Genomic DNA, 26084 nt, shown 5'->3' on the forward strand with positions numbered 1-26084 from the left:
TTTGTGAGAGGGAAATTTCAGTACCAGTTTAATAATTCAATTTCTTATTAAAAATCACCTAGAAATATCCATTTCCATAAGAAAAATTTCAGATTTCAACAGATCATAATTTAATTTTTCTTTTTGCCATTGGAAAATTTTATTTGCAATTAATTACGAAAATCACTAGATGGACACTAGATGTGTAGAACTTGTTTCTGTAGACGAGCTTAGTGAAAATGACACATTGCAAAACATGTCCGACAGTCAAATGAATATTGAACTTAATAGTAAGGATGTTCAAGACATAATTTTACCGGATCGACTAAGACAGCAACCCCTATATTTAAACAGATATACAGGCGAATGGAGAGTGAGTACTATGCAACAAAATGTGACACTGACAATGTCAACTTTAGACCCAGACATTAATCAGGCACGAAAAAATGAAACTAAGACACAGGACTCTGGCATGCTCAACCAGATTCAGAAGTTACTTGGTGGATACTTTAGACAAAAGATTTGATGCTTTAGATGAGAAAAATGACAATTTAAAACGTGACATTGGGAAATTCGACACTAAATTCAATGAACTGACACGGGACATAAAACAAAATTTTGAAAAACAATAGAGAGAAATTGCCGACTTGACAGAAACCACCAGTAGTCTTGGAAGGAAATTTACTGACTTATCAGACAAGGTTACGAGACAAGAAAAGGTATTTGTGGAATTCAGTGACGAGACAAAAACTGAGTTACGACGATGTAATGAGAAATTGTGAACAGTAGTTTTTGAACAACAGAAAACCAGTACCCAAGTTGATGAATTACGACAGACACACAATTCTGTAAAAACAAACCAAGAACACTTAGACCTCACGATTACAGACCTTTCAGGCAGATTAAATGATGTAACATTGGAGCAGAAATCCTTACAGGAAAAGTTAGAAAAGCTTGAAGACAGAGCAGATGTAGCATCTTTAAAGAATGACACAACTCTAGCAGAAAAACTTGTACATGAATGCAAATTATGTGATGATTATTTAGATGAGAAGTTTGAGACAATGACAAAGATCATTTTAGATAAGACAAAGGAACAAGTAAAGGGAGAAACAGATAATATTCAGAAAGAGGTACGTAAACTTAAAGAAAATGTAATACCAAGTTGGTCAGTGATACCAAAACCCATAACAGGCAACCAAAACACAAATGAGAATACGAATAATGCTAGGCCCAGCACACAGCCGAAAATAGAATTACCAATGAGTGATACAAATCCCAATGACCCATTTTTAATGCTACCACAAGGTCAAAATTACTATCAGACATCACCACATACTATGCACAGTTTGACACAAAATGCAGGACCCATAATACCATCGGGAGCAGCTGACGAAACATTAGTACGGCGTGAATACTTTCACACATTTTCATGTGATGAGAAAGACAAAGTGGATCCGATTGTTATCATCCGCTCTTCGGACAGTATTCTCCCGAGACATTTGTTAGAAGCTGATAAAATTCGATATGTTACAAATCTGCTACGTGGAAGAGCAGCTAAGTGGGGAGCAGCAATGAAAAGACTATGTTTAACATTTGAACAGTTTCAACAAACAACAGCAAAGTTTAAAACGAGAAGTAGACAATCCAGAAATTTACGACCCGAAGAAAGAGACTTTACGCCAATACTTTGAACGCTACCTAGAGAAAACATTATATTGGACAAAACCAGCAGATTTATCAGATGTAATTAGAACACCTAAAAGCCACTTACCATTTCCATACCGTGATAAATTAATAGGAGTGTCCGAGGAAAACATAAAGAATTTTTTAAGTTATGTTGATGAGATAGATGTTGTTTACAGAGACGAGATCAGGAATTTCAATGAATTGTATCCAATCCATCCAAGCAATTCACGTACGCACAACAGAAATGACAGAGGCTATCGGAATCTGCCTCCGACACCACAACAAAACACTCAAAGAAACAATTCACACTACACTGAGACAAATCCATTCAATATTAGGAGAAACAAATCGCAGCATTGGCAAGGAAACATTAATTATTACTATAATGGTTATCTGAACAGTAATTACAATCAGAACACTAACAGTTATATTCAAAATAACAACAACAGAAGAAGGAACCGAAATTATAGAGATCAAAGAAGAGAGGATAACAGGTATCATCCCGGATATTTTCAGAGAAACAACAGACCACAACATCCAAACATGTATTTCAGGAATAACAGTAATGACAATACCACTTACATTCAAGGGCGAAATAATGCATGGAGAAATCACAATGGCCCACCGCCACGACACATGCAATACAGCAACCCTCAATTCATACCTAACGGAAGTCCCAATGTGACCGAGGTAATGTCGACAATCAAACAGCTGATACTTGAATGACGCGCGACAGAAATGTAAATATTATTGAGTTGGGCAATGAACCCAACCCACAGCAACAGCCGAATTTGCCGGAAAACAGACGACGACCGAGCTAAGCGCTCGAGTTACGGTCGGTAGGGAGCAGAGCCGCAAGCAAAGACTCCCACACAGACATTTGAAAAAATACATACAATAAAATGTTAGCTAATGAGAAGAAGATAATATGATATACAGTTATGATGAGCCTACATTGAAGTTATACAGTTATTTACAATCTAATGAATGCAGGTAAGTCTAGAAAGCAAAGAGAATGTGAACCATCCAATAGCTAATAAGATACTTGGTTATAAGAGGAGTTGCTATTGAGGCATACACACATTAGAGGAGGCAGAGAACTGAACAGAATTATTTTCTTTAGGAGGCATGTGACAATAGTAATGTAACTGAATGAGATGAGTGAATGCAATTTTAGTTTAATAAGACGATAAATAGTAATATGGAGAGAGGTAAATGCAATATAAGATGAGAAAAGGGTATTATTATTATTATTATTGAAGTAAAAAGGATATGTTTATTTTGTGAAGAATGAATAATAGAAATAGGTGAGAATGTTATGAGTAATTGACAATATGTTGAAAGGAGAGAAACTAGTATATATGATGTGACTTACCAAACGAAAGCACTGGCAGGTCGAAAGACACACAAACAAACACAAACATACACACAAAATTCAAGCTTTCGCAACAAACTGTTGCCTCATCAGGAAAGAGGGAAGGACGAAAGGATGTGGGTTTTAAGGGAGAGGGTAAGGAGTCATTCCGATCCCGGGAGCGGAAAGACTTACCTTAGGGGGAAAAAAGGACGGGTATACACTCGCGCACACACACATCCATCCACACATATACTGACACAAGCAGACATATTTAAAGGTCTTTAAATATGTCTGCTTGTGTCTGTATATATATATATATATATATGTGTGTGTGTGTGTGTGTGTGTGTGTGTGTGCGCGCGCGCGCGCGCGCAAGTGTATACCTGTCCTTTTCTCCCCCTAAGGTAAGTCTTTCCACTCCCAGGATCGGAATGACTCCTTACCCTCTCCCTTAAAACCCACATCCTTTCGTCTTTCCCTCTCCTTCCCTCTTTCCTGATGAGGCAACAGTTTGTTGCGAAAGCTTGAATTTTGTGTGTGTGTTTGTGTGTCTATCGACCTGCCAGCGCTTTCTTTCGGTAAGTGAACGAAAGCGCTGGCAGGTCGATAGACACACAAATAAACACAAACACACACACAAAATTCAAGCTTTCGCAACAAACTGAAATATTTGACATATAATTTGTGATTATCTGACAGTATGGAGAAACATACACACACATATTTATTTATGAATAGAATTTTACAGGTACCACAAGGTAAGTACAGAATGGATCTACAGCATGGAACGCAGCAGCAACTATCTGACAAGAACAAAGAAGATTTATTTATTTATTTATTTATTAAGTACAACTTTATTTATTTTTATTGATACTCATGAAAGGAAGGAGATGAACTATACAAATTTTATAGGAACATGATTGACTTGAACTAGGTATATATATACATATACACACTTACCACACTTATGTACATACTTGTAGGATCCTAAGATATTTAGAGGGGCACCGATCTTAGAAACGGTAATAGAGGGGTACCACCCTCAGAAACGGTAATAATGGGGACACCACACTCAAAAACAGTATTAGGTATAGGAAATTTTACATTATATTGAGTTAACATGTATTTTGTCTATCATATTTTATTTTCTGCAGTTTACTGTAGGAGATGACTTTACTAGTATTTATGAAGTAGTTACCAACCATCCCATGAACCTATCCTTGTACAGAAGGCTGTCTTGAAGCTTGAAAGATGTGTAAATTTTATACCAAGAGGCAAGAAGAATTTTAAGTTGAATATTCTAGCAAGTTGACACAATTATTTTAAAATGTTGCAAGTGTAACGAAAGGGAAAGTGAAAAAAGGAAAGAAAGGAGAAAGAATGAGCTAACAAATGAAATAAATACAACGTATATTTCAATCTGAATGTAATGTAAGGGTCATTCCACGTCAAATCAACAAATGAAACCATCATTTTAAACCTTACCCTCTTGGATTTAAATGAAATTAAGTAGGCCTATGCCTATAGTACCCATAAGTAGTACCACAAATTAATTTTTTCACATTTTTCTGATAAAAAGTTACCGAGTAATGGACTTTCAAAAATTGAAAAAATGACAAATTTTTGGCTCTCGGAACAATTTTGTTTTCTTTATAACTTGTGTACTAATTAAGCTAGAACAATAAAATTTACTTCATTGGGAAGCTCTTTTAAAGAGTTTTTATATGATACCAAACATCATTAGTTTAGTATATATATATACACATTGTTTATAAAAACAACATTGTTGAATTTATCGAATTTTGAAAAACTGTATTTTTAAAATTCTCAAAAAAATATATGTGAAAGATACACTTTACATCTACATATTCTGAAAGTTTCAACTTGGGATGAGCATGGGACCACTATCAAAAGCAATTTTATGTTTACCACGATTCTCTAAAATCACAGTCAGATTGGTGAATTTCTATTATTTTGCTACACATGAAAATATTACAGAGCTAGATTTTGTTACATGGTCCACAAATTGTACTTTTGAAATGAATAACTGCTTATTAAACTTTAGTGCTAACTATTTATTAATAGCTGTAAACATACGGGAAAAAAAAGAAAAATAAGGAAGCTATCTCTCATTTTAACGATTATACGTAAAATGATTCATTGGTGTTACTATCTGCAATCTATTCAGTATTTTATCTCTGGTTAATATTGTCAGAAATTTTCACCTATTGTTGAAAGTGACACACATTCTTTTGTTGTGAGGCAGCTGTGCGATTAACTCTTACATGTGTTTTGGATCTAGCTTAAAGGTACTTTTGTACAAACCTCACAAGAGTCTGTTAGTTTGTATGCCTATAACCAGTTAATGTTTGTATACTGTTAACATTTTTTTTACAGGAAGTGAAAGAATAGAGAAGTAATATTGTGTAGTAACGAATATAGAAAGCTGGGGCATTCAACTCCAAAAACATTTTTTTTAAATTAGTTTGTTCACTTGAGAAATATAAAATGCCTAAAATTTCGGGTTTGTGCTGTAATCCATTTAATGAAAAGGGCCACAATAACCACAAGAAAAACTTATGGGCTGTTTCACAACGGATGATAGCAAGAAAACTTTTCTTAACTTTAATTCAAAAAGTGTGTGACAACTGCCGTAAAAAAACTTGCACGAGCAGAAATTTGTGATACGTCTAGCACAGAAAATGATGATGAACTACAGTATCCTGTGGTGAAAAAAGAAAGTGAAAAGGTTTTATGTGATAGCAACGTACAAGACATTGCAGCAAGTGAGGCCTTAGAAAGGTTGAATGCTTCTTTGCACTCCGTTGGTGAATCGCCAATTATGAAGAAACGACTGTGAAGCGAAATATCCTAAGGAAAAACTAATTAAATTAACTTCAACAATTTAAACAAAGGTATTATTGCTTCCTTCCGAAAAAGAAGAAGAGGTACATGATCATGCAGAATCTGAGATGATCAGTCAGTTAAAGGATAAATTTCGTACACGAACATCTCGAAGTAAACAGATGGAAATTCTTACCATTTTACCTAAAAGCTGGAGTGTTAAGAAGCTTCAAGATGAATTTAATGTAATATGGCTCGAAGAGTAAAAGATTTGGTGAAGGCCAAGGGAATTTTGTCTTCACCAAACCCGAAACCTGTCAAGACTCTTGATCAAACAGCTGCTGATTTTGTAAGAAACTTTTATTGTTCTGATGAGATAGGCAGGGCAATGCCTGGGAAAAAAGATTCTGTGCTTGTGAGAGATAACACAGAAAAACTGAAGTACAAAAATGGCTAGTTTTAAGTAATTTGAGAGAACTTTACGAGAACTTTAAAGACAACCATCCAGAGCTCCACAATGGGTTTTCGAAGTTTACAGACCTACATCCCAAAAATTGTGTTTTAGCTGGAAGTAGTGGTACACATAGTGTCTGTGTGTGTGTACTACCCGTCAACACTTCAGACTCGTGCTGGCTGGATGTAACATTCCTCAGCTGACAAAGGATGAAGATAATCCAATAAAAACTTACAAAGACTGCATTGCAAGAGTTGTATGTAATCCATCATTAACTGCTTGTCATTTTGGTGAATGTAACTTCTGCCCTGGCCCAGAAACATTTAAGACACACTTACAAGATTTGTTGAATACTAATCATATTGATAATATAACCTATCAGCGATGGGTTTCCGTTGATCACACATCTCTAGAAACAATCATAAAATCATCTGACAACTTAATTGATTGTTTTTTTTTTTTGATAAATTAAAATTGCCTACACGACATTCATTTGTTGCTAGTCAACAATCAACCATCCAAAAGAGACTGAGAAATGAACTTAAAGAAGGCGAGGTCTTAGCAATCTGTGACTTTTCTGAGAGTTACTCCTTTGTCATCCAGGACGAAGTTCAAGGGTATCACGGGACAAACATGCAAGCAACGATTCATCCCATTGTTGCTTATTACAAGGATGGGAACAAACTCGAGCACACAACTCTTGTAATCACATCAGAATGCCTAACACACGACACTGTTGCTGTGCATTTGTTCCAATCGTACTTGATGGACTTCCTGACTGTTAAATTTGGTAGAAAACCAAGAAAAATATATTATTTCTCTGATGGAGCAGCAGCTCATTATAAAAATAGGGAGAACTTTATCAACCTGTGCCATCATGAAGAAGATTTCCAAACTGAGGCTGAATGGCATTTTTCAGCCACCTCGCATGGGAAGGGAGCTAGTGATGGTGTTGGTGGAACAGTTAAACGACTTGCAGCTCGAGCAAGTCTGCAACGGCCATACAGTTATCAAATAATGGCACCAAAACAACTTTATATGTTTGCCAAGGATAACATAGAAGAAATGAACTTCAAGTATGCTGCTAAAGAAGATCACAAAAATGAAGAAATGAAACTTATGGAGAGATTTGAGTTTAGCACGGACAAAATACTAACAAAAGTGTATTCAAACTCTGATGATAGTAAAATTGAACTGGTGACAGTTTCTGACAGTGATACAATACCACTCATAGACATAAAAGGATATGTTGCTTGTGATTATAATGGACACTGGTGGTTAACTTGTGTACTTGAAAAAAAAAATCAGAAGGATGAAATCACAGATAGTTTCTTACCTCCACATGGAGTCACCATCTTTTACATTTCCGAGTCATCCAGACATTCTTTCCATAAGCAGTAGGGAAGTAGTGGCAATCGTGAACCCTCAAACTGGTACAGGGCGAACATATAAGTTGTCCAGTGCAGAAATGTTGATGTGCAACAGACTGATTAGTTCAAAGTATGAAGAAGTGCACTAATAGGACGACAATTTGCAAATAACAGTAATTACTAACTGAATTTAGGTCTGATCTCAGGTATTCATCTTCCTCCCCCCCCTTAATTACAGAAGCATAAGACATATGTTCTTTTGTCAATTATAAGTTATTTTTAATTTCCAAATTTTACAACATACAGATGGTGAGAAGTAGGCCTAATATCTAAAATAAATTAGTTTTTATGAATGTTTAAAGCACCACCCTTAACATAAAATTGCTTTTGATAGTGATTCCATGCTTATCCCAAGTTGAAACTTTCAGAATATGTAGATGTAAAGTGTTTCTTTCACATATATTTTTTTGAGAATTTTAAAAATACAGTTTTTCAAAATTCGGTTAATTCAACAATTTTTTTAACGATTTGTGTATATATATTAAGCTAATGATGTTTGGTATCAACATATAAAAGCTCTTTAAAATAGCTTTCCAATGAAGTAAATTTTATTGTTCTAGCTTAATTAGAACACGAGTTGCAAAGAAAACAACATTGTTTGGCGAGTCAAAAATTTGTCATCTTTCCAATTTTTGAAGGTCCATTACTCGGTAACTTTTCGTCAGAAAAATGTGAAAAAATTAATTTGTGTCATGATTTATGATTAATATATGCATACTTAATTTCAAAAAAATCTGAGAGGGTCAGGTTGTAGCACTTGTTGATTTGACATGGAATTGTCGTAATTCACATGTCAGCACAATGATATTGAATGCAACGTAAAAATTTACTACATTTTTCATTTAATTCTGTACATGTACTATATGACAACAATGTAAATATCTCATGTAATGATTTATTGTAAATATTTGTATATTCATGTACTTATTTTATTAAGAAATGTATTTTAAGATGTTAATGAACTGCAAAGGACTTGTGCATGTAGCACATGATTCATATGAATGGAACTGAAAATGCAATGAAGAAACCAAGAAATATTTACGTAGTGTCAATATACCTTGAAGTGTATGGTGTAGTGGAAGCCGGCAGGTCTTCAGATTGGTATAAAGGACAAGCGCATCACCTATCGTAGGCAGTGAGGTGTTTCTTGTGCCATCATTGACCATTTATACACCGGTGGACGCCACCAAAATTCGACTGCTGGAGATCACAATTTCGTGTTGACACAATGAACAAACTTTGGATTTTCTTCGTCTCACACACACAAACACACAGAAGCCGATACTACGTTTAAAGACATTGGAGCAATATAATAGCAACATATATTGTTCGAATTAATTCCGTTGTAAACACGATTGACATGAACTAAATTCAAACGCTGTGCTAACTTGCTAAGCAATAAGCAACGATAATACGCCGAAATGCAAAGACATTAATGTTACGAGTCGTAAAGAAGATACACACCAAAAAGACTGTACACAAAGACTGATATGCATAGAGCATTGTGCTCAGAAATATTTTTGTAATATGTAAAAATCTCATTTTCTTACACACACAAAGAAAATGAGATTTTTATATATATATATATACCAGAAGATTTAAATCTATGTCACTTTAACACTAATCTAATGGGAACTTGTAATGAAATTTTTGGAATTACGTAGGCTTGACACTTCAGATTGGAAGAATTATTTAAGAGAACATATTTAGCAGTCATCTAATGGTATAATTAAAGCTCATCTACTGTACTGAACTGAACCATTAAATAGAAAGGAGAGAACAAAACGTCAGTCCTCTGTTGCGGCTCACATTCTCATCCCTGACTTACTGCCACGCTCGCTTGCGGAGCGTGTGAGTAGAGGCATTGTAAAGGTACTACCGCGCCTCCGCCAGAGCAAAGATGTGATTTACGATAGCGCATGCAGAAGAGCGCTGCGCCAACGACAGATTTTCATAAGTAATTTTCATCTTCTTTTTCTTTTGCGTAGGTGCTTGTTTTAACAACTAGTTCATTAACCTCTTGTTATCTTGTCTTCATACGTTTTAAGACTTGTATTTTTTGGCGCTGATATTAAAGAATGATTTTAAGTGGAAATTAAACTATACTATGAAACGAATACACGGCGACTTCAAGTTATTTCAGTAGTGATTCGCAATGGTTATCGCCAAATTTATAAATTAATCCAGACAGTGAGAACTTTATAAGAAATTTTCATCAGACGGAGACCAAGAGGGCCAGCGAACAATGAAAAAAGGACATCCTACAAGAAAATCAAGTATTATTCCAGATGCAGCCACAAAGACTACATTATAATAGATACTACATTTCTGACAGAATTATAAGGTAAATTTCAACTTATTTCTGATGCTATTTCCTTACAGTCGCTTTTTCTAGTGCTGCCATTCACGGTCAAATTAGAGCACTATCTCAATCAGTAATACGAAGTCCGCCTTATCCGTAACTTATTCCATCAAAATTCAAACCTCAATCAGATTTTCTATTTTCACGGCAGAACCCAGAGGAAAGGAAACACTGCACCTTCCTCTTCCTCTCCTTGCCCCCCCCCCCCCCCCCCCCCCAAAAACAAGACAGGAGATTTGTTGGGATTTTACGTAATTTTGATGTTTGTTAGTTGTGATTTTCGATGTGTATGTGTGGTTAATTGACTAGTATGTTTTTATTCACAACGACAGATGGTTTCGTTTTATTATAACATTTTGGTTGTTTTCGCTAGTATGTATTTCACCGCCTACGTTACGCGAGATTCTCGCACATTACACTAGTGCCCTCTCTCGTTAGATGTTCCATAGCGCAAGCTTTATCTGTTTGACACTAGGACACAGGTAAATTGGTTCTATATTTTCTATTTTACATAAATGTTTTTAAATGGCCTGATACATTTTATTTATTATGACAGAAAGTTTGAATTAACACAACTTTTAATAATTTTTGATGCGCTTATGTATGTATTCATGGATTTTAATATGCGCGAGTGTCTGGCACATACAAGTGCCCTCTCTCGGCGAAACCATCAGCCCTAGTGCCTTCACACTCTTGTCTCGATAGTTCATAGGCGAAGTAATGGTGTTAAACTGTTCGCTTTGACCCTGTGCCCATAGTCATGTTGTACTAATGGAGAAGATGTCTCAATTATTGACGACGCCTTTGGCACAATTGTTTTATTAATCTCCATTACATGATGTAATTTCAGTAAGTAACTAAAGATTTTGTGCCTCTATTACTTTGGTAATTTCACTGTTACTTAAGCTTTTGTTTCTCACTTCCGATGCTATGACTTTTCTAATGAAAGTGTCTTCCTGTTCAGGATTTTTTACTTCTGATGAAGGTATATTTATATGTACCGAAACCTTGGTCATGCTGAACAGAAGCAATAATCCAGAGCAGGGCGGGGAAAGGGGAGGGACAGTGGAATACGGGTGAGGAAACAGGAAACGGCCCTTCTGGCGGAGTATGCAGGAACTAGAGGGGGCAGGATAGGGCTGACAGGTGCAGCATTTGGAGGCTGTGGGGGACGGAGAAGGTGGGAAGCAGAAAGGAGAGAAGGAAAAAAGACCAGCGGATGCAACGGCTGAGAACAGCACGTAGTGTCGGTGAGGGGAGGCGAATTGTGGGGTGACAGGACGGAGGGGGGGGGGGGGCTGGAAACAGTCAGGTGGAAGATGTGGGGTGTGTAGGTTAGCTCGAGTTGAGGACGGGACGATTTCGGGAGCGGAGAATTTGTTGCGAGGATGAGTTCCATTTGTGCAGTTTAGAAAAGCTAGTGGTGAAGGGGATGATCCAGATGGTGTGGGTTGTGAATCAGCTATTGAAATCAAGTATGTTATGTAAGCTGCATAAGCTGCACGTTGTTCCGTGAGGCGGTCCACTTTGTTCTTGGCCACAGTTTTGTAATGGCCATTCATCCTCACTGACAGCTGGTTGATAGTCATATCAATATAAAAATACGAACAACTGCTGCAGCAGAGATGGTATAGAACACAGCTGCTTTCAAAGGAGGCCCGGTGTGTTCGACGGGGTAGGATAAGCCTGTGACAGGACTGGAATAGAGAGTGCTGGGCGAGTGGATTGGGCAGGTCTTGCAAACGGATCTTCCACAGGGATGTGACCACTACGGCACGGGGTTGTGATTGGGAGTGGCATAGGGATGCACTACGATACACAATTTGCCTCGATAAAACTGATTACTTCACCATGTTAAGGACTCAGCTGCTTTACAAATGTGTGAGTATGACGACTGTAGCATCCGTAAAAGATTATTTCGTAACAGTTTACTGTAAGGATATTCCCTAGCAAGATGCAGAAGTTGACATTAGGTGGCAATAAAAACTCTGCAGATTCTAAATTGAATTATATGCTGAATCAATACTCACAGGAAAACACTTTACCTACCTCATTAATGAAAGGTACCCATCTCGTACAAAGAATCTGTTAGCCTTGTTTCCTAACAGTTTAATAGTAATTAAAAATCAAGTTCACTACAACAGTTTAGAGTTCCCATGTCTTGTGTGAACATACCAGCTGAAGACACACGAAGACGGAAATTATTCTACGCAGTTTCACATATCTCCACGAGACTTTCAAATATTATAAACTGTTTTCTGCACGAGGTCCAATATTTTAATTTTGAAAAGGCTAGATTTCAACTCATCAAACAGAGGAGATACTGAGTCGCATGTACAGGCACAACAAAAAGACTGCTAGACATGCGAGTGCTTTTGGCCAAAAGGCCCGACACAGTGCTAATTTGTGAGAGAGTTGTGGTTGCACGAATGTGATTGTGTGTGTATTTCCTACATTAGAAAAAGGCCCTTTGGCCGAAAACTCACACGTATAGCAGAATTTTTGTTGTGCCTGTCTGGGACTCAACAGCTCATCTATATGGTGTCAATCTATCGTTTTCTTAATATAACTGTTATTCCATCCTAGATTATCTGCTGTTCAATTTCAATTTTGAGAGTCTTTTTAGACTGCGATGCATTTTTGCTAGCCAGAAAAAATCCTTGTGATGTTCAGTATAGAACTACACATTAGGAACTAAGTACAGTATAATCGTGAGACAGTACTGACAGTTATCAACACTAGTTCACAACTCAGGCAGCCACAGGTACTGAGAAGGACATAATAAAACAGACAAATATTTGTGATGGGTGAGAGCTGGGACCATGCTTTGTGTACTTTTACTGAAAGCAATGCAGCACCATTTGTAAGGTGTATATCACTACATAACATTGATAGGATGGCCATTACATTAACAAGTACTTACTGATCACCATAAGTGATGAGCTATCAATGGTACCCCTTCATATTTCCAATGGGCAATTTTAATTACGTAAAATGGGCAAGGTAATCAATAAGAAACAAATTCTGTAAGGATATACTTTTACCGACTCAGTAAAATTCTTATAACTTTTCACAGACATCTGAATAAAACAAATGTTGGAATAAGTTGTAAGTGGCCTACTGTCAGATATCTGTAGTTCAAAATAGTCAGTCAGCTGGCTTTCAGTGCTTACTAAATGAAATATTAAACTCTGAACACTCCAAGAAAACAAAAACATTTTTTCCCACTGCATCCAAAATTTAAATCTTTCTCAAAAGCTTTGAAACAACTAACACAGTTCGTATGATTAATGTTTCAGGAAGCCAACTACTTTAGTTGATGAAACACAGATGACAGTGTGGTTGAAACATACGAGGTTGAGTGAAATGAAAACCTTAAGCATATTTTAAAATATTATTTATTGTGCAGAAGTGGTACAAAGCTGTATCACTTTTCAACATAATCTCACCCAGCGCTTACCGAGTGCATAAATTCCTTTAGAAAAAAAGTCTTTTGGTAGTCTGCGCATCCACTCGTGCACCGCTTGGCATACCTCTTCATCAGAACGGAACTTCTTTCCTCCCATTGCGTCTTTGAGTGGTCCAAACATATGGAAATCACTTGGGGCAAGGTCTGGTTAGTATGGTGGATGAGAAAGACATTCAAAATGCCAGTCTGTGATTGTTGCAACTGTCGTACGGGCAGTGTGGGGCCTTGCATTGTCATGTTGCAAAAGGGCAGCTGACAGCAATCCACGTTGCTTTGATTTGATTGCAGGCTGCAGATGATTTTTTAGGAGATCTGTGTATGATGCACTGGTGACAGTGGTCCCTCTAGGCATGTAATACTCCAAAATGACGCCTTTTTCGTCCCAAAAGAGAGTCAGCATAACCTTCCCTGCTGATGGTTCTGTTAGAAACTTCTTTGGTTTTGGTGATGGCGAATGGCGCCATTTCTTGCTCGCTCTCTTCGTTTCCAGTTGGTTGAAGTAAACCCAGGTTTCGTCCCCAGTAATGATTCTTGCAAGGAAGCCATCAACTTCTTGTTCAAAGTGCTGAAGAAGTTCTTCACATGTCGTTCTCTCATTTCAGGAGTCAGCTGCCGTTGCACCCATCTCGCAGACACTTTGTGAAACTGGAGCACATCGTGCACAATGTGGTGTGCTGATCTATGACTAATCTGTAAACACGCTACAATGTCATTCAGTGTCACTAGGCAGTTTTCCTTCACTATGGCTTCAACTGCTGCAATGTTCTGTGGAGTCACAACTCATTGTGCCTGATCTGGACGAGGAGCATCTTCCACTGAAGTCACACCATTTGCGAACTTCCTACTCCATTCGTAGACTTGCTGCTGTGATAAAAATCGCCATACTGAACCTTCATTCGTCCGTGAATTTCATTACGTTTCACACCTTCACTATGCAAAAACCGAATAACAGAACGCTGTTCTTCCCTCCTGCAAGTCGCAAGTGGGGCGGCCATCTTTATACTGATGCTGCGACTGTGTGTGTGCATCTGCACTATGCTGCCACCTACAGGCCATTCTGCACGCTGTTTGTAGCACACTTACCAACTTACAGGATAATGGCACGAAATTTCGATTTGTTATTACAAATTTAAGGTTTTCATTTGACTCACCCTTGTATTAGAACACTCATTGCTAAAATTATCTAAAACTGAAAAACAGTATTTGTTTGGTAAAGATCACACAAAACAACAAAGTACCAGGTAAACACAAAAAAGAATGTGCTGTGTTCATTAAATTACACCCTACGTTGAGTGTCAAAATATAATAAACTAGGACAGGGATATGACAGCATATGTAAACCAAATCAAAATACTGAACACCAAAAATTTAGTAAACTGGGAATAGGATCTGCAAATACCATTGATTAAAACATGAGAGATTAACATTCTTTCATTTGCACTGAAACACGTACGCTACAAGCTCTAAGCTCTCACAAGGATCAGAGTAGATACATAAAGTTTTAGTTCCATATATATATACATATATAGTGAGGACCTCACAGATGTAGACTACTGCAGAGAACAAATACATAGATGATTTATTTTGGACTGTCACAACAGCCTCAATAAATCTGAAGGAGAACATTATTCAACATTCTGTATTTCAAATTACATTGAATAGTGCAGCTCGGGCAAATGTACTTCAGTTTAACAATATCACCTCTTCATTACAAAGAAAATAATGGACAACAGCAATGTTAACAATTTAATAGTGCTAAGCTACTTCCAGTGTACATACTCAAACATGTAAAAAAATTTCCTGAGAATTCCAAGTGTGAGACGGCTGAATGAGTCAATATGCTGCCTATAAAGTAATGGTAAGAGGCGAAGGTGTTTGTGTGTGTGTGTGTGGGGGGGGGGGGGGGGGCAGATAATACAATAACCACTTTTTCTTTATCTCAGCTGCACTACATACCAGCCATAAGCAGTAGTTTAACTAATTTTTATACAACACTAATTTATATAGCTTAATATTCATATAAGTAACACACTTTTAAATATTAGGTATTTTAAAATTTGCGATTTATAAAACTCAATACAACTCAGAATGAGATTTTCACTCTTTGCGGAGTGTGCGCTAAGGTGAAATTTCGTGGCAGATTAAAACTGTGTGCCGGACCGAGACTCGAACTCTGGACCTTTGCCTTTCGCAGACAACTGCTCTACCAACTGAGCTATCCAAGAACGACTCACGCCCCGTCCCTACATCTTCAATTCTGCCAGTACCTTGTCTCCTACCTTCCAAACTTCACAGAAGCTCGTCTGCAAACCTTGCAGAACTAGCACTCCTGGAAGAAAGGGTAGCTCAGTTGGTAGAGCACTTGCCAGCATAAGGCAAAGGTCCCCGAGTTTGAGTCTCAGTCTGGCACACAGTTTTAATCTGGAAGTTTCAATAAAAATAAATTTCAATGCTACATTAAAATGCAGAATTCCTTGCGATTTTATACCATTCCTGAAATTCCCTGATTTTTTCCTAGTAAAATGTTATTCTACATCTACATAGATACTCCACAAGCCGCCATATGATCCATGGCGGAAGGTATCGTGTAGCATTACTTTTGATTTCCTTTCCTGTTCCACTTGGAAATAGAGCAACCACCACCATGTGCTTCTTAGCAGTTCATGTAATTAAAAAATATTTAAAGTGAGTGCTTTTACGTGTGAAATTTGTGGAAACAAATGCAATTATCGGAAGAATCTGAGGCAGCATATGTCCAAAAGCACATCCACAGCAGCTAAATGAAATCGTACTTCATGTAACAGATAACGGACCTTCATGTTCCTATCAGTGATACATATGCGACAAGAGTTTGCTTGGAAAAGAAGTTTAAAATGCCACCAACAAGACGTTCGTGGTGTAATGAAGCAGCGGAAGAGGCTGAAGTGTATGATGTGCACATTTGAAGCTGAGTCAAAAAAGTGTTGGACTGAACATTTTCAAGCCACTCGTCAAATATGTGTGAAACCTGGAGTGGAAAGAGGAAATTGAACATATTACACAATCCAGATTTGTCAAACACCGTGGCATTAGGTTTATTGATGATTTGTCAACCTGACAAACTGCCTATTGGCTTCTGTCTCGGGTTCTTCAGCCGACGTTCATCTTTTTACTGACGTTTCGCCAGCACGAGTGGCTGGCATTGTCAAAGCTTCACCTTCCATTGCTGGTTCACCACCAGCAGGGTGAAGCTTTGACAATGCCAACCACTCGTGCTGGCGAAACGTCAGTAAAATCAGCAGATGAACATTGGCCGAAGAACCCGAGACAGAAGCCAATAGGCAGTTTGTCGAGAAGTGGCCACGAAAGCCTTAACAATTTTGTATTACTCAACCTGTAAGTGTGTTTGCCATTGTTCAGGCCAGTTTCTTTCCCAAGATGAAAGTATGAGACACCTCAAAATGATAGGTAGTAACAAAATTGATGCAAAGTGCCCTGCAGAGATGAAAGTCCTCTATAAGGAAGGAAAGTGCCTCGTTAATTTTGTCTCGACTCATGTTGGACACGATTTAGACTCGCATCATTTGAATCTGACACCACAAGAATACAAGAGCATAGCTGCAGACATTGCTGTAGGAATCCTGTTTCCCACTGTTCTTGACAAAATTTGACGAACAATGCAGGACTCAAATTCGGAGAGAGTACATCTCGCAACACTGCAGGGCTTGCATTACATTGGCTTCAAAGTCAGTCAGACATCAAAATGATGCCATCAGCATCGAAGCTTGGGTACAAGAAGTTAAGCAAAGTGATAATCCGTGTGTATTATTTTATAAGCGTCAAGAAATAATCACTGACCAGCACCCGGATCTGAGAAGTGAGGATTTCACGTTAGTAATAATGAACACAGCACAAGGTGAATTATTGGCAAAATGTGGAAATGATTATATTTGTGTCGGTGGGACTCACGGTCTAAACGGCTGCGGTTTCGAACTTGCCGCAATACTAGTACTAGATGATACGAGGCGAGGGTTTCCGTGTGCTTTCCTCATTTCTAACAGAAATGACAGTGATGAGTTAAATATGTATTTCAACTATATAAAGACTCAGGTGAGACAGATCTGCCCCAAAGTGTTCCTGCCAGATCTCGCATAACCCTACGGTATCGCTTGCAACAGAGCAATGGGGCCTCCTAAGAAGAGACTATACTGCACCCGGCATGTGGATAGAGCACGGAGGAACAACATTAACGGTAAAGTTCTGCATAAGGATAAGAAAGCTGAGGTGTACAAGCTTGTCAAGACATTAATCCAGGTGAGAGATGTCGCTATATTTGAAGAATCACTGCAAAAAGCACTCCAGAAGCTCTATAGTGTTCCAGATACATCCGAATTTGGTCATTATTTCAATACCTCCTATCAAAAAAATGCATTGTGTTGGGCATACTGTCACAGGATGCAAGCTGGAATCAATACAAAAATGCATCTGGAGAGTATGCACAAGGCTTTGAAACATGTACACGCTAATGTGAAAAGCCCGGACAAAAGTATATCGGCACTGGTGTCGTTTGTAACCGCAAAGCTGCTTGATAGGCTTACTGTGATCATGAAAGGAAAGGCAACTAGGAAAATAAGAGACATTCGTGCTAGGCACAAGTCTATTTTAACCGATGACTTCATTATTAAGGTACACAGTGGTCGGGAAGTACCTTCTTCAAAATCAAACGATGTCTACCTTGTGAAGGACAATGCAAGTGTAGATTAGTGTGGAGTAAACGTCAAGTGTGCATTAATTGGTATTCTTGTACGTGCACTGATAATAGTATTAAATTAAATATGTGGGAAAAGAAGAGCAAAAGTAAGATTCCCTTGCAAAATCGTGTAGTGTCAGATGCATGTTTGTGATTGATGAGAGGGAAGCAATTTTGGACCAAGTAAGCACAACATTCGAGAAGCACTGACAGATGGAAAAAAAAAAAAAGGATTGTCTCAATGTTTTCGGAAGTCATTGGTGGCATGTCAACTGCTGAAGTTAAGATAGCCAAAATAATGGTGACGATGTTGAAGGCGAATTTAGGTGCTGTTAGGACCCATATGGGAAGGTCTTTCATCAGCCCAGAAAGACTCGAAAGGGGAAACTTGTGCCACAGAGGAGGCTGTTTTTGTCAAAGAAAGGGAAATTGTTGCACCACTTCAATATGGGTGTCCCTGGTACAGAATAAAGCCATGGGATATTGAGAACCCTTCTTGGCAAAAGGTTTGCACCACTAATTAGCAGCCATTTCATGGTAATATTTTAATACCTGAAATGCTCATGTGCTCCATTCTGGTGCAGTAAGATCTACGCCAGGATATATGTACATTATCAGCAATGTAGCCATTAAGATTCTCTTAAAGTTTGATTTAAAATTTATTTGTAATGCCCAACAATGACGCTGATGGCTTCATTTTGATGGCCGACTGACTTTGAAGCCAAATTATAAGAAGCTGCAACGTTGTTAAAGTTCTGCATCATTGTGAGATGTACTCTCCCCAAACTTTAATCCTGCACTGTTGCTCAAATTTTGTCAAGAACAATAGGAAAGGGGATTCCTACAGCAATGTCTGCAGCTACGCTCTCGCATTCAAATGACTTATGCTTTCCTTCCTTGTAGAGGATTTCCATCTCTGCACGGCACTTTCCATAAATTTTGTTACTAGCTACTATTTTTAAGTATCTCATCCCTTCACCTTTGGAAACAAACTGAACTGAACAATGGCAAACATACTTACAGGTTGAGTAATCACAAACAAACTTAATGCCACGGTGTTTCACAAGTCTGGATTGTGTACTGTGTCCAATTTCTTCTTTGCACTTCAAAAATTCACCTTCACTAGAGAACTCCAGATCTTCAGGTTTTACACATATTCGATGAGTAGCTTGGAAATGTTCAATCCAACACATTTTTGACTCTGCTTCAAATGTGCACATCATACACTTGAACCTCTTCTGCTGCTTCATTACGCCACGATCATGTTGGTGGCGTTTTAAACTTCTTGCCCGAGTAAAACTCTTGTCGCTTACGTAACACTGATAGGAACATGAAGGTTTTAATTACACAAACTGCTGAGAAGTACTTCTAACAACACAACACTGCTAGTATAAGCAACCGCGGTAAAACACGTGGACTACAAAAAAAAAAAAAAAATAAATAAATAAATAAATAAATAAAAATAAATAAATAAATAAATAAATAAAAAGAGAAACAAGCAAATTTTCACTCTACAAAAAGTGATAAAAAAGCAGACCACTGCAGGAAACGAACAAAAGCTCACTAACAAAGATGCCGGACAACTAAAGATCATATCGATGCGCTACACGGGACGACAACCAAAGATCATATCGATGTGTTACACGGCACAGACAAGTCTTTATACGTGCACTCGATTGGTGTGAAGTGGGGTAAATGGGCAGGGCTTGTACCACGTCTGGGGCTGTCGCTAACATTTCCTGCACTGTGCAACATCAAACAGTGTGCACACGTCAGTCTCTTACAAATAAATGGCGCCACCGCACCCGCAGTTGTGTAGTGTAAGGCAAAGGTAGACACACTGACCAGGTTTCATTTGAATGACCCTGATACACACAATAAAAGAAATGCAACTACTATGTTCGACACAGAGTAGGATATAAGGAGGAGCATTGGGTTCTGTTTTTGTCTGATACTTCAAACAAAGCATTTCTAACTTTACACAGACCACTATTAGCTGTCTCTATACTGGCAAAATCATTCAGAATTATTTTTTTTACTAAACTAATCCTAAGTCTACTATTTGTGAGTCTAGTTATTCAGATATAGTGTGGAAGGGGTGGCTAATGAGAGGTTTAAATGTTTGGGATTTTAAATTTGCTGTCCGATTTCCAATGACAACTTGTATTATATTCTGCTGCAAAAACCTAGAACTCCATTCTGATCCTTAGAGTGGGATGCATAGTTTATCCAAAATTTATTTCTGCTTGTAGTATTTTCATTGTGACTTGCTGACTTCATCCCAAAGTCCTGTTATCAACCACAAACACCATTTGGGAACACACATTTTTCTGGACCCCTCTGTATATGCCAGTACATTGACACTCTTTGGCAGTTAATATCTTCGGAACAAAATGACGTATTATTGCAATTTTGTGCAGCAGCATATACCATTATATTTTACCTACAACAAGTTAGCGCTCCCCCTCACCACCACAGAGACGTCAGAGCGTATTTGGACGAAAATGTACCCGGACGACGGATACGTCGAGGAGGAGCCGTCGAGTACCCACCGCAGTCTCCAGACCTTACACCTCTCGACTTCTACGAGGGCAAATCAGAGAGCCTTTGCTCCCTTTTGTTTTTTAGCCAAATTACAGCTGTTAATGAGAAGTCAGCATATCCATTCCCAACTATGGACACGCCAGCCTTATCTGTTGGAAGCTCTGCCGCACAGCACTGTTGCCAGTTGTTAAAGGTGGCGGTTTGCTTCACCGCATCCACAGTGCTACAGTGTGATTTGTTTTCTGTGGAGCAAGAGACAAACGACCATCAAGATCTACAGGGAAATGCAGCCCACATATAATGGAAACTGTATCACTATGAAAACTGTGAGGAAATGGTGGTGTAAGTTTAAGTTTGATAAAGGAAGTGCAATCTCGTACGACAGTGAGCGCTCGAGAAGGCCGCATTCGTCGCCGGCTGACGACGACATTTCTCGTGCGGATGCCACGGTGAAAGCGTACCGGCGTGTGCACGTCACGGCAATTTCCACGGAGCTCGGCACATCGCGTGGGAGTGCTTACGACAACGTTCGTCAGTCCTCAGGGTACCGGAAGGTTTCACGTTGTTCGGTGACTAAGCAGTCGGATGACACGATAAAAGGCAAGCGAATGTTGTCTTCACTGAATGATCTGCAACAGTACTCCGAGGAGGGTGAAGGTTTCCCAGACCTCATTATTACTGCCGACGAAAAGTGGATAGTGTATTTCAAATTGGAATCCAAGCAGCGGAGCACGATGTGAAATCATCCGGGTTCGCCTGTGACAAAGAAATTCCGTTCGGCACCATCTGTCGGGAAAGTGACGTTAACGAGCTTCTGGGACACTCCTGCCACGAGTTGCAACCACCGTTACCGACAGCTATCGTTCCACATTGTCATACCTGAGGGGCTGGTATTAGGCCGAGGTTGCAACGGATTCTCGATGTGGACAACGCGATTCTGGTCCGTGACAATGCGAGACCACATGTGGCCGCCAAAAAGCTCTGGGCACTTCACTGGGAGTGTGTGGAGCACCATACAGTCCAGACTCACCCCAAGTGATTTCTACGTTTTTGGACTGCCGAAGAAGTTCTGGCAGGACAGCAATTCACAAGTAACGATTTAGCCGACAAAGCACTCTCATTCTGGTTCCGTATTCGGCCGCACAAATTCTACCGCAGGGGTGTCCCGAATTTAGTTCTGTGATTGGACAAATGTGTGAACTGGTGTGGGGACCGTGTGGAAAAATAGTGTAAGGTACGTAGAATAGGATGTATGTTTGTCATTACCTCACTTTGGCTAGTAAAAAAGACTTTCCGATTTGCCCACGTACCTATGGGAGACGTTGAAAAATGAAGTTTATCAACAGAAGCCAGCTACACTGGACGACCTACGAGAAACCGTCGAGACATCCCGTGCCTACTGCACTGGTAATGCTGACAGCCTTAGTTCGGTCGACACTTCGTTTGCAGCAACATTATTTGGCTGCTAATGGGGGTCACTTTCACAAAATAACCTTCCCCCATGTGTGAAATATAACACTATGTCATTTTGTTCCATTAATATTGACTACCAAAGAGTTTCTACATTTTTATGGACCCCTCTGTAAATGTACGAATCCCTAAAATCCCTCAAGTCAATAATCTAACAACTTGCAGAAGCCTCGTCACACATTATCCTTACTGCCTGCTGCTGTACAATAAACACTTTTTTCATCTTGCCTACAATGGCTCAGAAGATTATGCCATAAGATGGAAGTGACTGCTTACCCCAATCTCATTTGCAAGTTCTCGTACTGTAATGTGGTCTCCTGTGATCGAGGACAATACATGCTCAATGACTCTGTCAGTTTGGCTTCTCGAAAGCCTGCCTGAACGTGGTTTGCTGTCCACTGATGTGCATCCACCTTTGAAACAGTTGAACACGTGACCAACTTGTGGAGTGTGTGGAATCTTACAAACAGTTTCAGCTTGGGATATTGTCAGGCTTTAGGCAAAATCTGATACAATATTGTGCTGATCAAGTTGTTCCATCATTTTACAGTTAATGGAATCTAGTATGCACTCCTTCCACACCCTCAGCCAATAGTCGCCGGTAGTCGGCATACACTCTCTAGAGGCAGGGAAAAAAAATGTGAGTGCACAAAGAGATGAGACTGTTGGGGAATCTCGAGTCTGAAGTGTGTTTACATCTACATCTACATCTACATCTATACTCCGCGAGCCACCTTACGGTGTGTGGCGGAGGGTACTTATTGTACCACTATCTGATCCCCCCTTCCCTGTTCCATTCACGAATTGTGCGTGGGAAGAACGACTGCTTGTAAGTCTCCGTATTTGCTCTAATTTCTCGGATCTTTTCGTTGTGATCATTACGCGAGATATATGTGGACGGTAGTAATATGTTGCCCATCTCTTCCCGGAATGTGCTCTCTCGTAATTTCGATAATAAACCTCTCCGTATTGCGTAACGCCTTTCTTGAAGTGTCCGCCATTGGAGCTTGTTCAGCATCTCCGTAACGCTCTCGCGCTGACTAAATGTCCCCATGACGAATCGCGCTGCTTTTCGCTGGATCATGTCTATCTCTTCTATTAATCCAACCTGGTAAGGGTCCCATACTGATGAGCAATACTCAAGAATCGGACGAACAAGCGTTTTGTAAGCTACTTCTTTCGTCGATGAGTCCCGAGAGCCTCGAAAGTGTGCTTCGTGAGACACGCTCCGTACAGGAGTCCATTTTGTTCGGTACTGTTTCTTCATTTGATGCCACAACATGGTATCGATGAGTTGATTTTGTCATGTTGTACACACAGTTCAGTTAAATCATCATAGTTCCTAGTCTGAAATAATATTTGTATGAACAGTGCTTGTGTCTGTGTTTTAATCACATCCAAATCGATGACAATAAATTTTGACATGTTTTCATCATGCCACAGAAATGAAATAATTTTTTAAATGTAATATACTGAAAAATTAAAATTATTGTAACAAGTATACAGATATCTTACAATGACAATCAAGGTTTTTGTCAATACAGTTCACTTATATCTTTGTATACATCAGTTGTTGTTTTGAAGAGCACTTTGTCTAGAGTTTCTGCGATCGATATGGAGTTATGAAAATTGCATGCTGACGTTTGCCAGTGCTGGGCATTGTGTCATTGAGACTGATTTCTTCACTTTTTGCTACACTTTATTTTTAATTTTTTTAATGAAAATGGAAGATGAATTTCATGCATAAAATTATCAGATTCACTAGTTCCACTTGTAGCATACCAAAATTTAAATGAAACCTGCGCAAAATTGACTTCGACAGAAGCTCACTATAAAATTTTCAATGATCCTAGATATGAATAACAGGAAGTGCAACATATTTTGAAACACTGGAAAGTACAGCATCAGGCTGTAATGTGTGAGCCCAAGATTTACCAATTGTGTTACAGAACACATACTTTCTGTGTACATCTTGATAAACAGGTAGTTTCACTGTGGTGTAGGTTGGAAAGATCCATTTATGACCATGTTCTCATTTTCAATCATTAAAGTTTGTCTACTGATACGAAGAGCAGTAATCAATGGACAGTAATTCAATACAAACTTATTAAATGATGTAATTGTTTGTAATTACAAACTTGTTTACATTGTGAATAATTGTCCATTGTATAAAATAACTAAGATTTAGGATTAGAGTTTGTACTATTGCAGACAGGTGTAATATTAATTTACTTTCAATGCAAACTTACATATATTCAACATCAGCTATTAAAAAATTTTCACCCATAAAATATAATACAGAAAAACTCTGTATTTTACAAAACTATTTATGTAAGATATTTACTGCTGACAGTATGCACAGCAGACGACACAGACATAATTTTCTACATTTTCTTCATTTGAATTACATAAAATATTCATTTTAATAATACTGCAAGTACAAGGCACATCTGAACAGTTCAGTTAACCATCTAAGAACATAAAGAAAACAAGAATCATTGGCCTTTAAAGTATTCACCAATTGCTGCAACACACTTCTGACATCACTAGTAAAGTTGAGAAAAAGAGAAATTCCTCAAGAAGCATTTGCTCACAGTTTCCAAGAGCCTGACAACCGATGTCAGAAGCGGTCGCTGACAAAGCACCGTAGTCACTTGTTGTTGTATATCCGAAATGTCTGTGATGTGTAAGCCTTTCACAGATAAATTAAGGCAGTCAGTCAAAAAGTCTGCCGGAACCAAATCTGTAGAATAAGGAGTGTGTCGTATAACAGTCGCCCTGTACCGAGAGAGAAAGTTCGAGCGTGTGGATCGCAGTGTGCGGACGGAGGCTGACGTGGAGCAAATTCCACTGTCCCGTCTGGTCAGTTCTGGTCGAGTCTGACAGTTGCACTGCGGCAGCTGTTTCAAAACTACCTCACAAACTTCCATCACAAATTTCCATCCGAGGGTCAAAATGCAAAGCGAGTCGAGTCCTCGCTGCCAAAAAAGGCAATCGACATAGTCTTATTCTCGGATTGCACCAGCTGTCTATAAGGGAGGTGAGGAAGAAGCTGAATACCGTGCAACAGACTGTCACTCGATCTCCAGATCACATTGGCAGCACCAAGTTTCACTTCCTCTGATGACATTTTCCAAAAGCTGGCATATCGAGGAAACTGCCAGATATTTCCATCTGAGTTTGTGTCTGCTCATCTGTCAGCGTGTTCAGTATACATTGGGGAAATTTCCCAATTTTTCAAATGTTTGTAAACAATATTGCTTAAAATGTCATTGCTTATATTCAACTCTTCTGCTATCTTTCTTAAGGACAGCCACCAATCATCTGCCAGCATCAGTTGCTCTCATTCAGTACCTGGAACTGCACATGTTGACAGCTAACACAAGCATGAGTCATCCTCAACCCTTCCTTTCTGTCTCTAAAGTATTTAAACCATCCATTCTCCTCCTCCTCCTCCTCCTCCCCCCCCCCCCCACCCTTTCTCTCACTCTCTTTCACACACACACACACACACAAACACACACACACACACACACACACCCTCTTTATTACTCTTTGCTTTAATACTGTACACTTGCAATAACACTCAATGTCTCTCTGCACCTATTTTCCCTACTTAGCAGCAAAACTTTATGTTGACTCCTTGCTCCATTTTCCAATGACGCGATTTCTCACACTGACTATGTTAGCTATGTCGCACCACTACTTCAATTCAGTGATTTGTGTGATAGGGCAAAAAGTACCCTCAGTTTTTAAC

The 26084-nt window shown here is 38.8% G+C and overlaps 1 protein-coding gene across 1 annotated transcript in view; it reads right to left on the bottom strand.

Moving 5' to 3' along the window:
• Positions 1-22822: 22822 nt before the first annotated feature.
• LOC126213359 (uncharacterized) overlaps positions 22823-26084 on the bottom strand; it is a 189382-nt gene continuing 186120 nt past the window's right edge. Inside the window, exon 13 of the mRNA XM_049941063.1 lies at positions 22823-22946. Within this exon, the coding sequence (XP_049797020.1) occupies positions 22823-22946 (124 nt within the window). The remainder of the gene's footprint in view (positions 22947-26084) is intronic.

The sequence above is a fragment of the Schistocerca nitens genome, chromosome 11 (assembly GCF_023898315.1).
Source record: "Schistocerca nitens isolate TAMUIC-IGC-003100 chromosome 11, iqSchNite1.1, whole genome shotgun sequence".
Taxonomy (NCBI): domain Eukaryota; kingdom Metazoa; phylum Arthropoda; class Insecta; order Orthoptera; family Acrididae; genus Schistocerca; species Schistocerca nitens.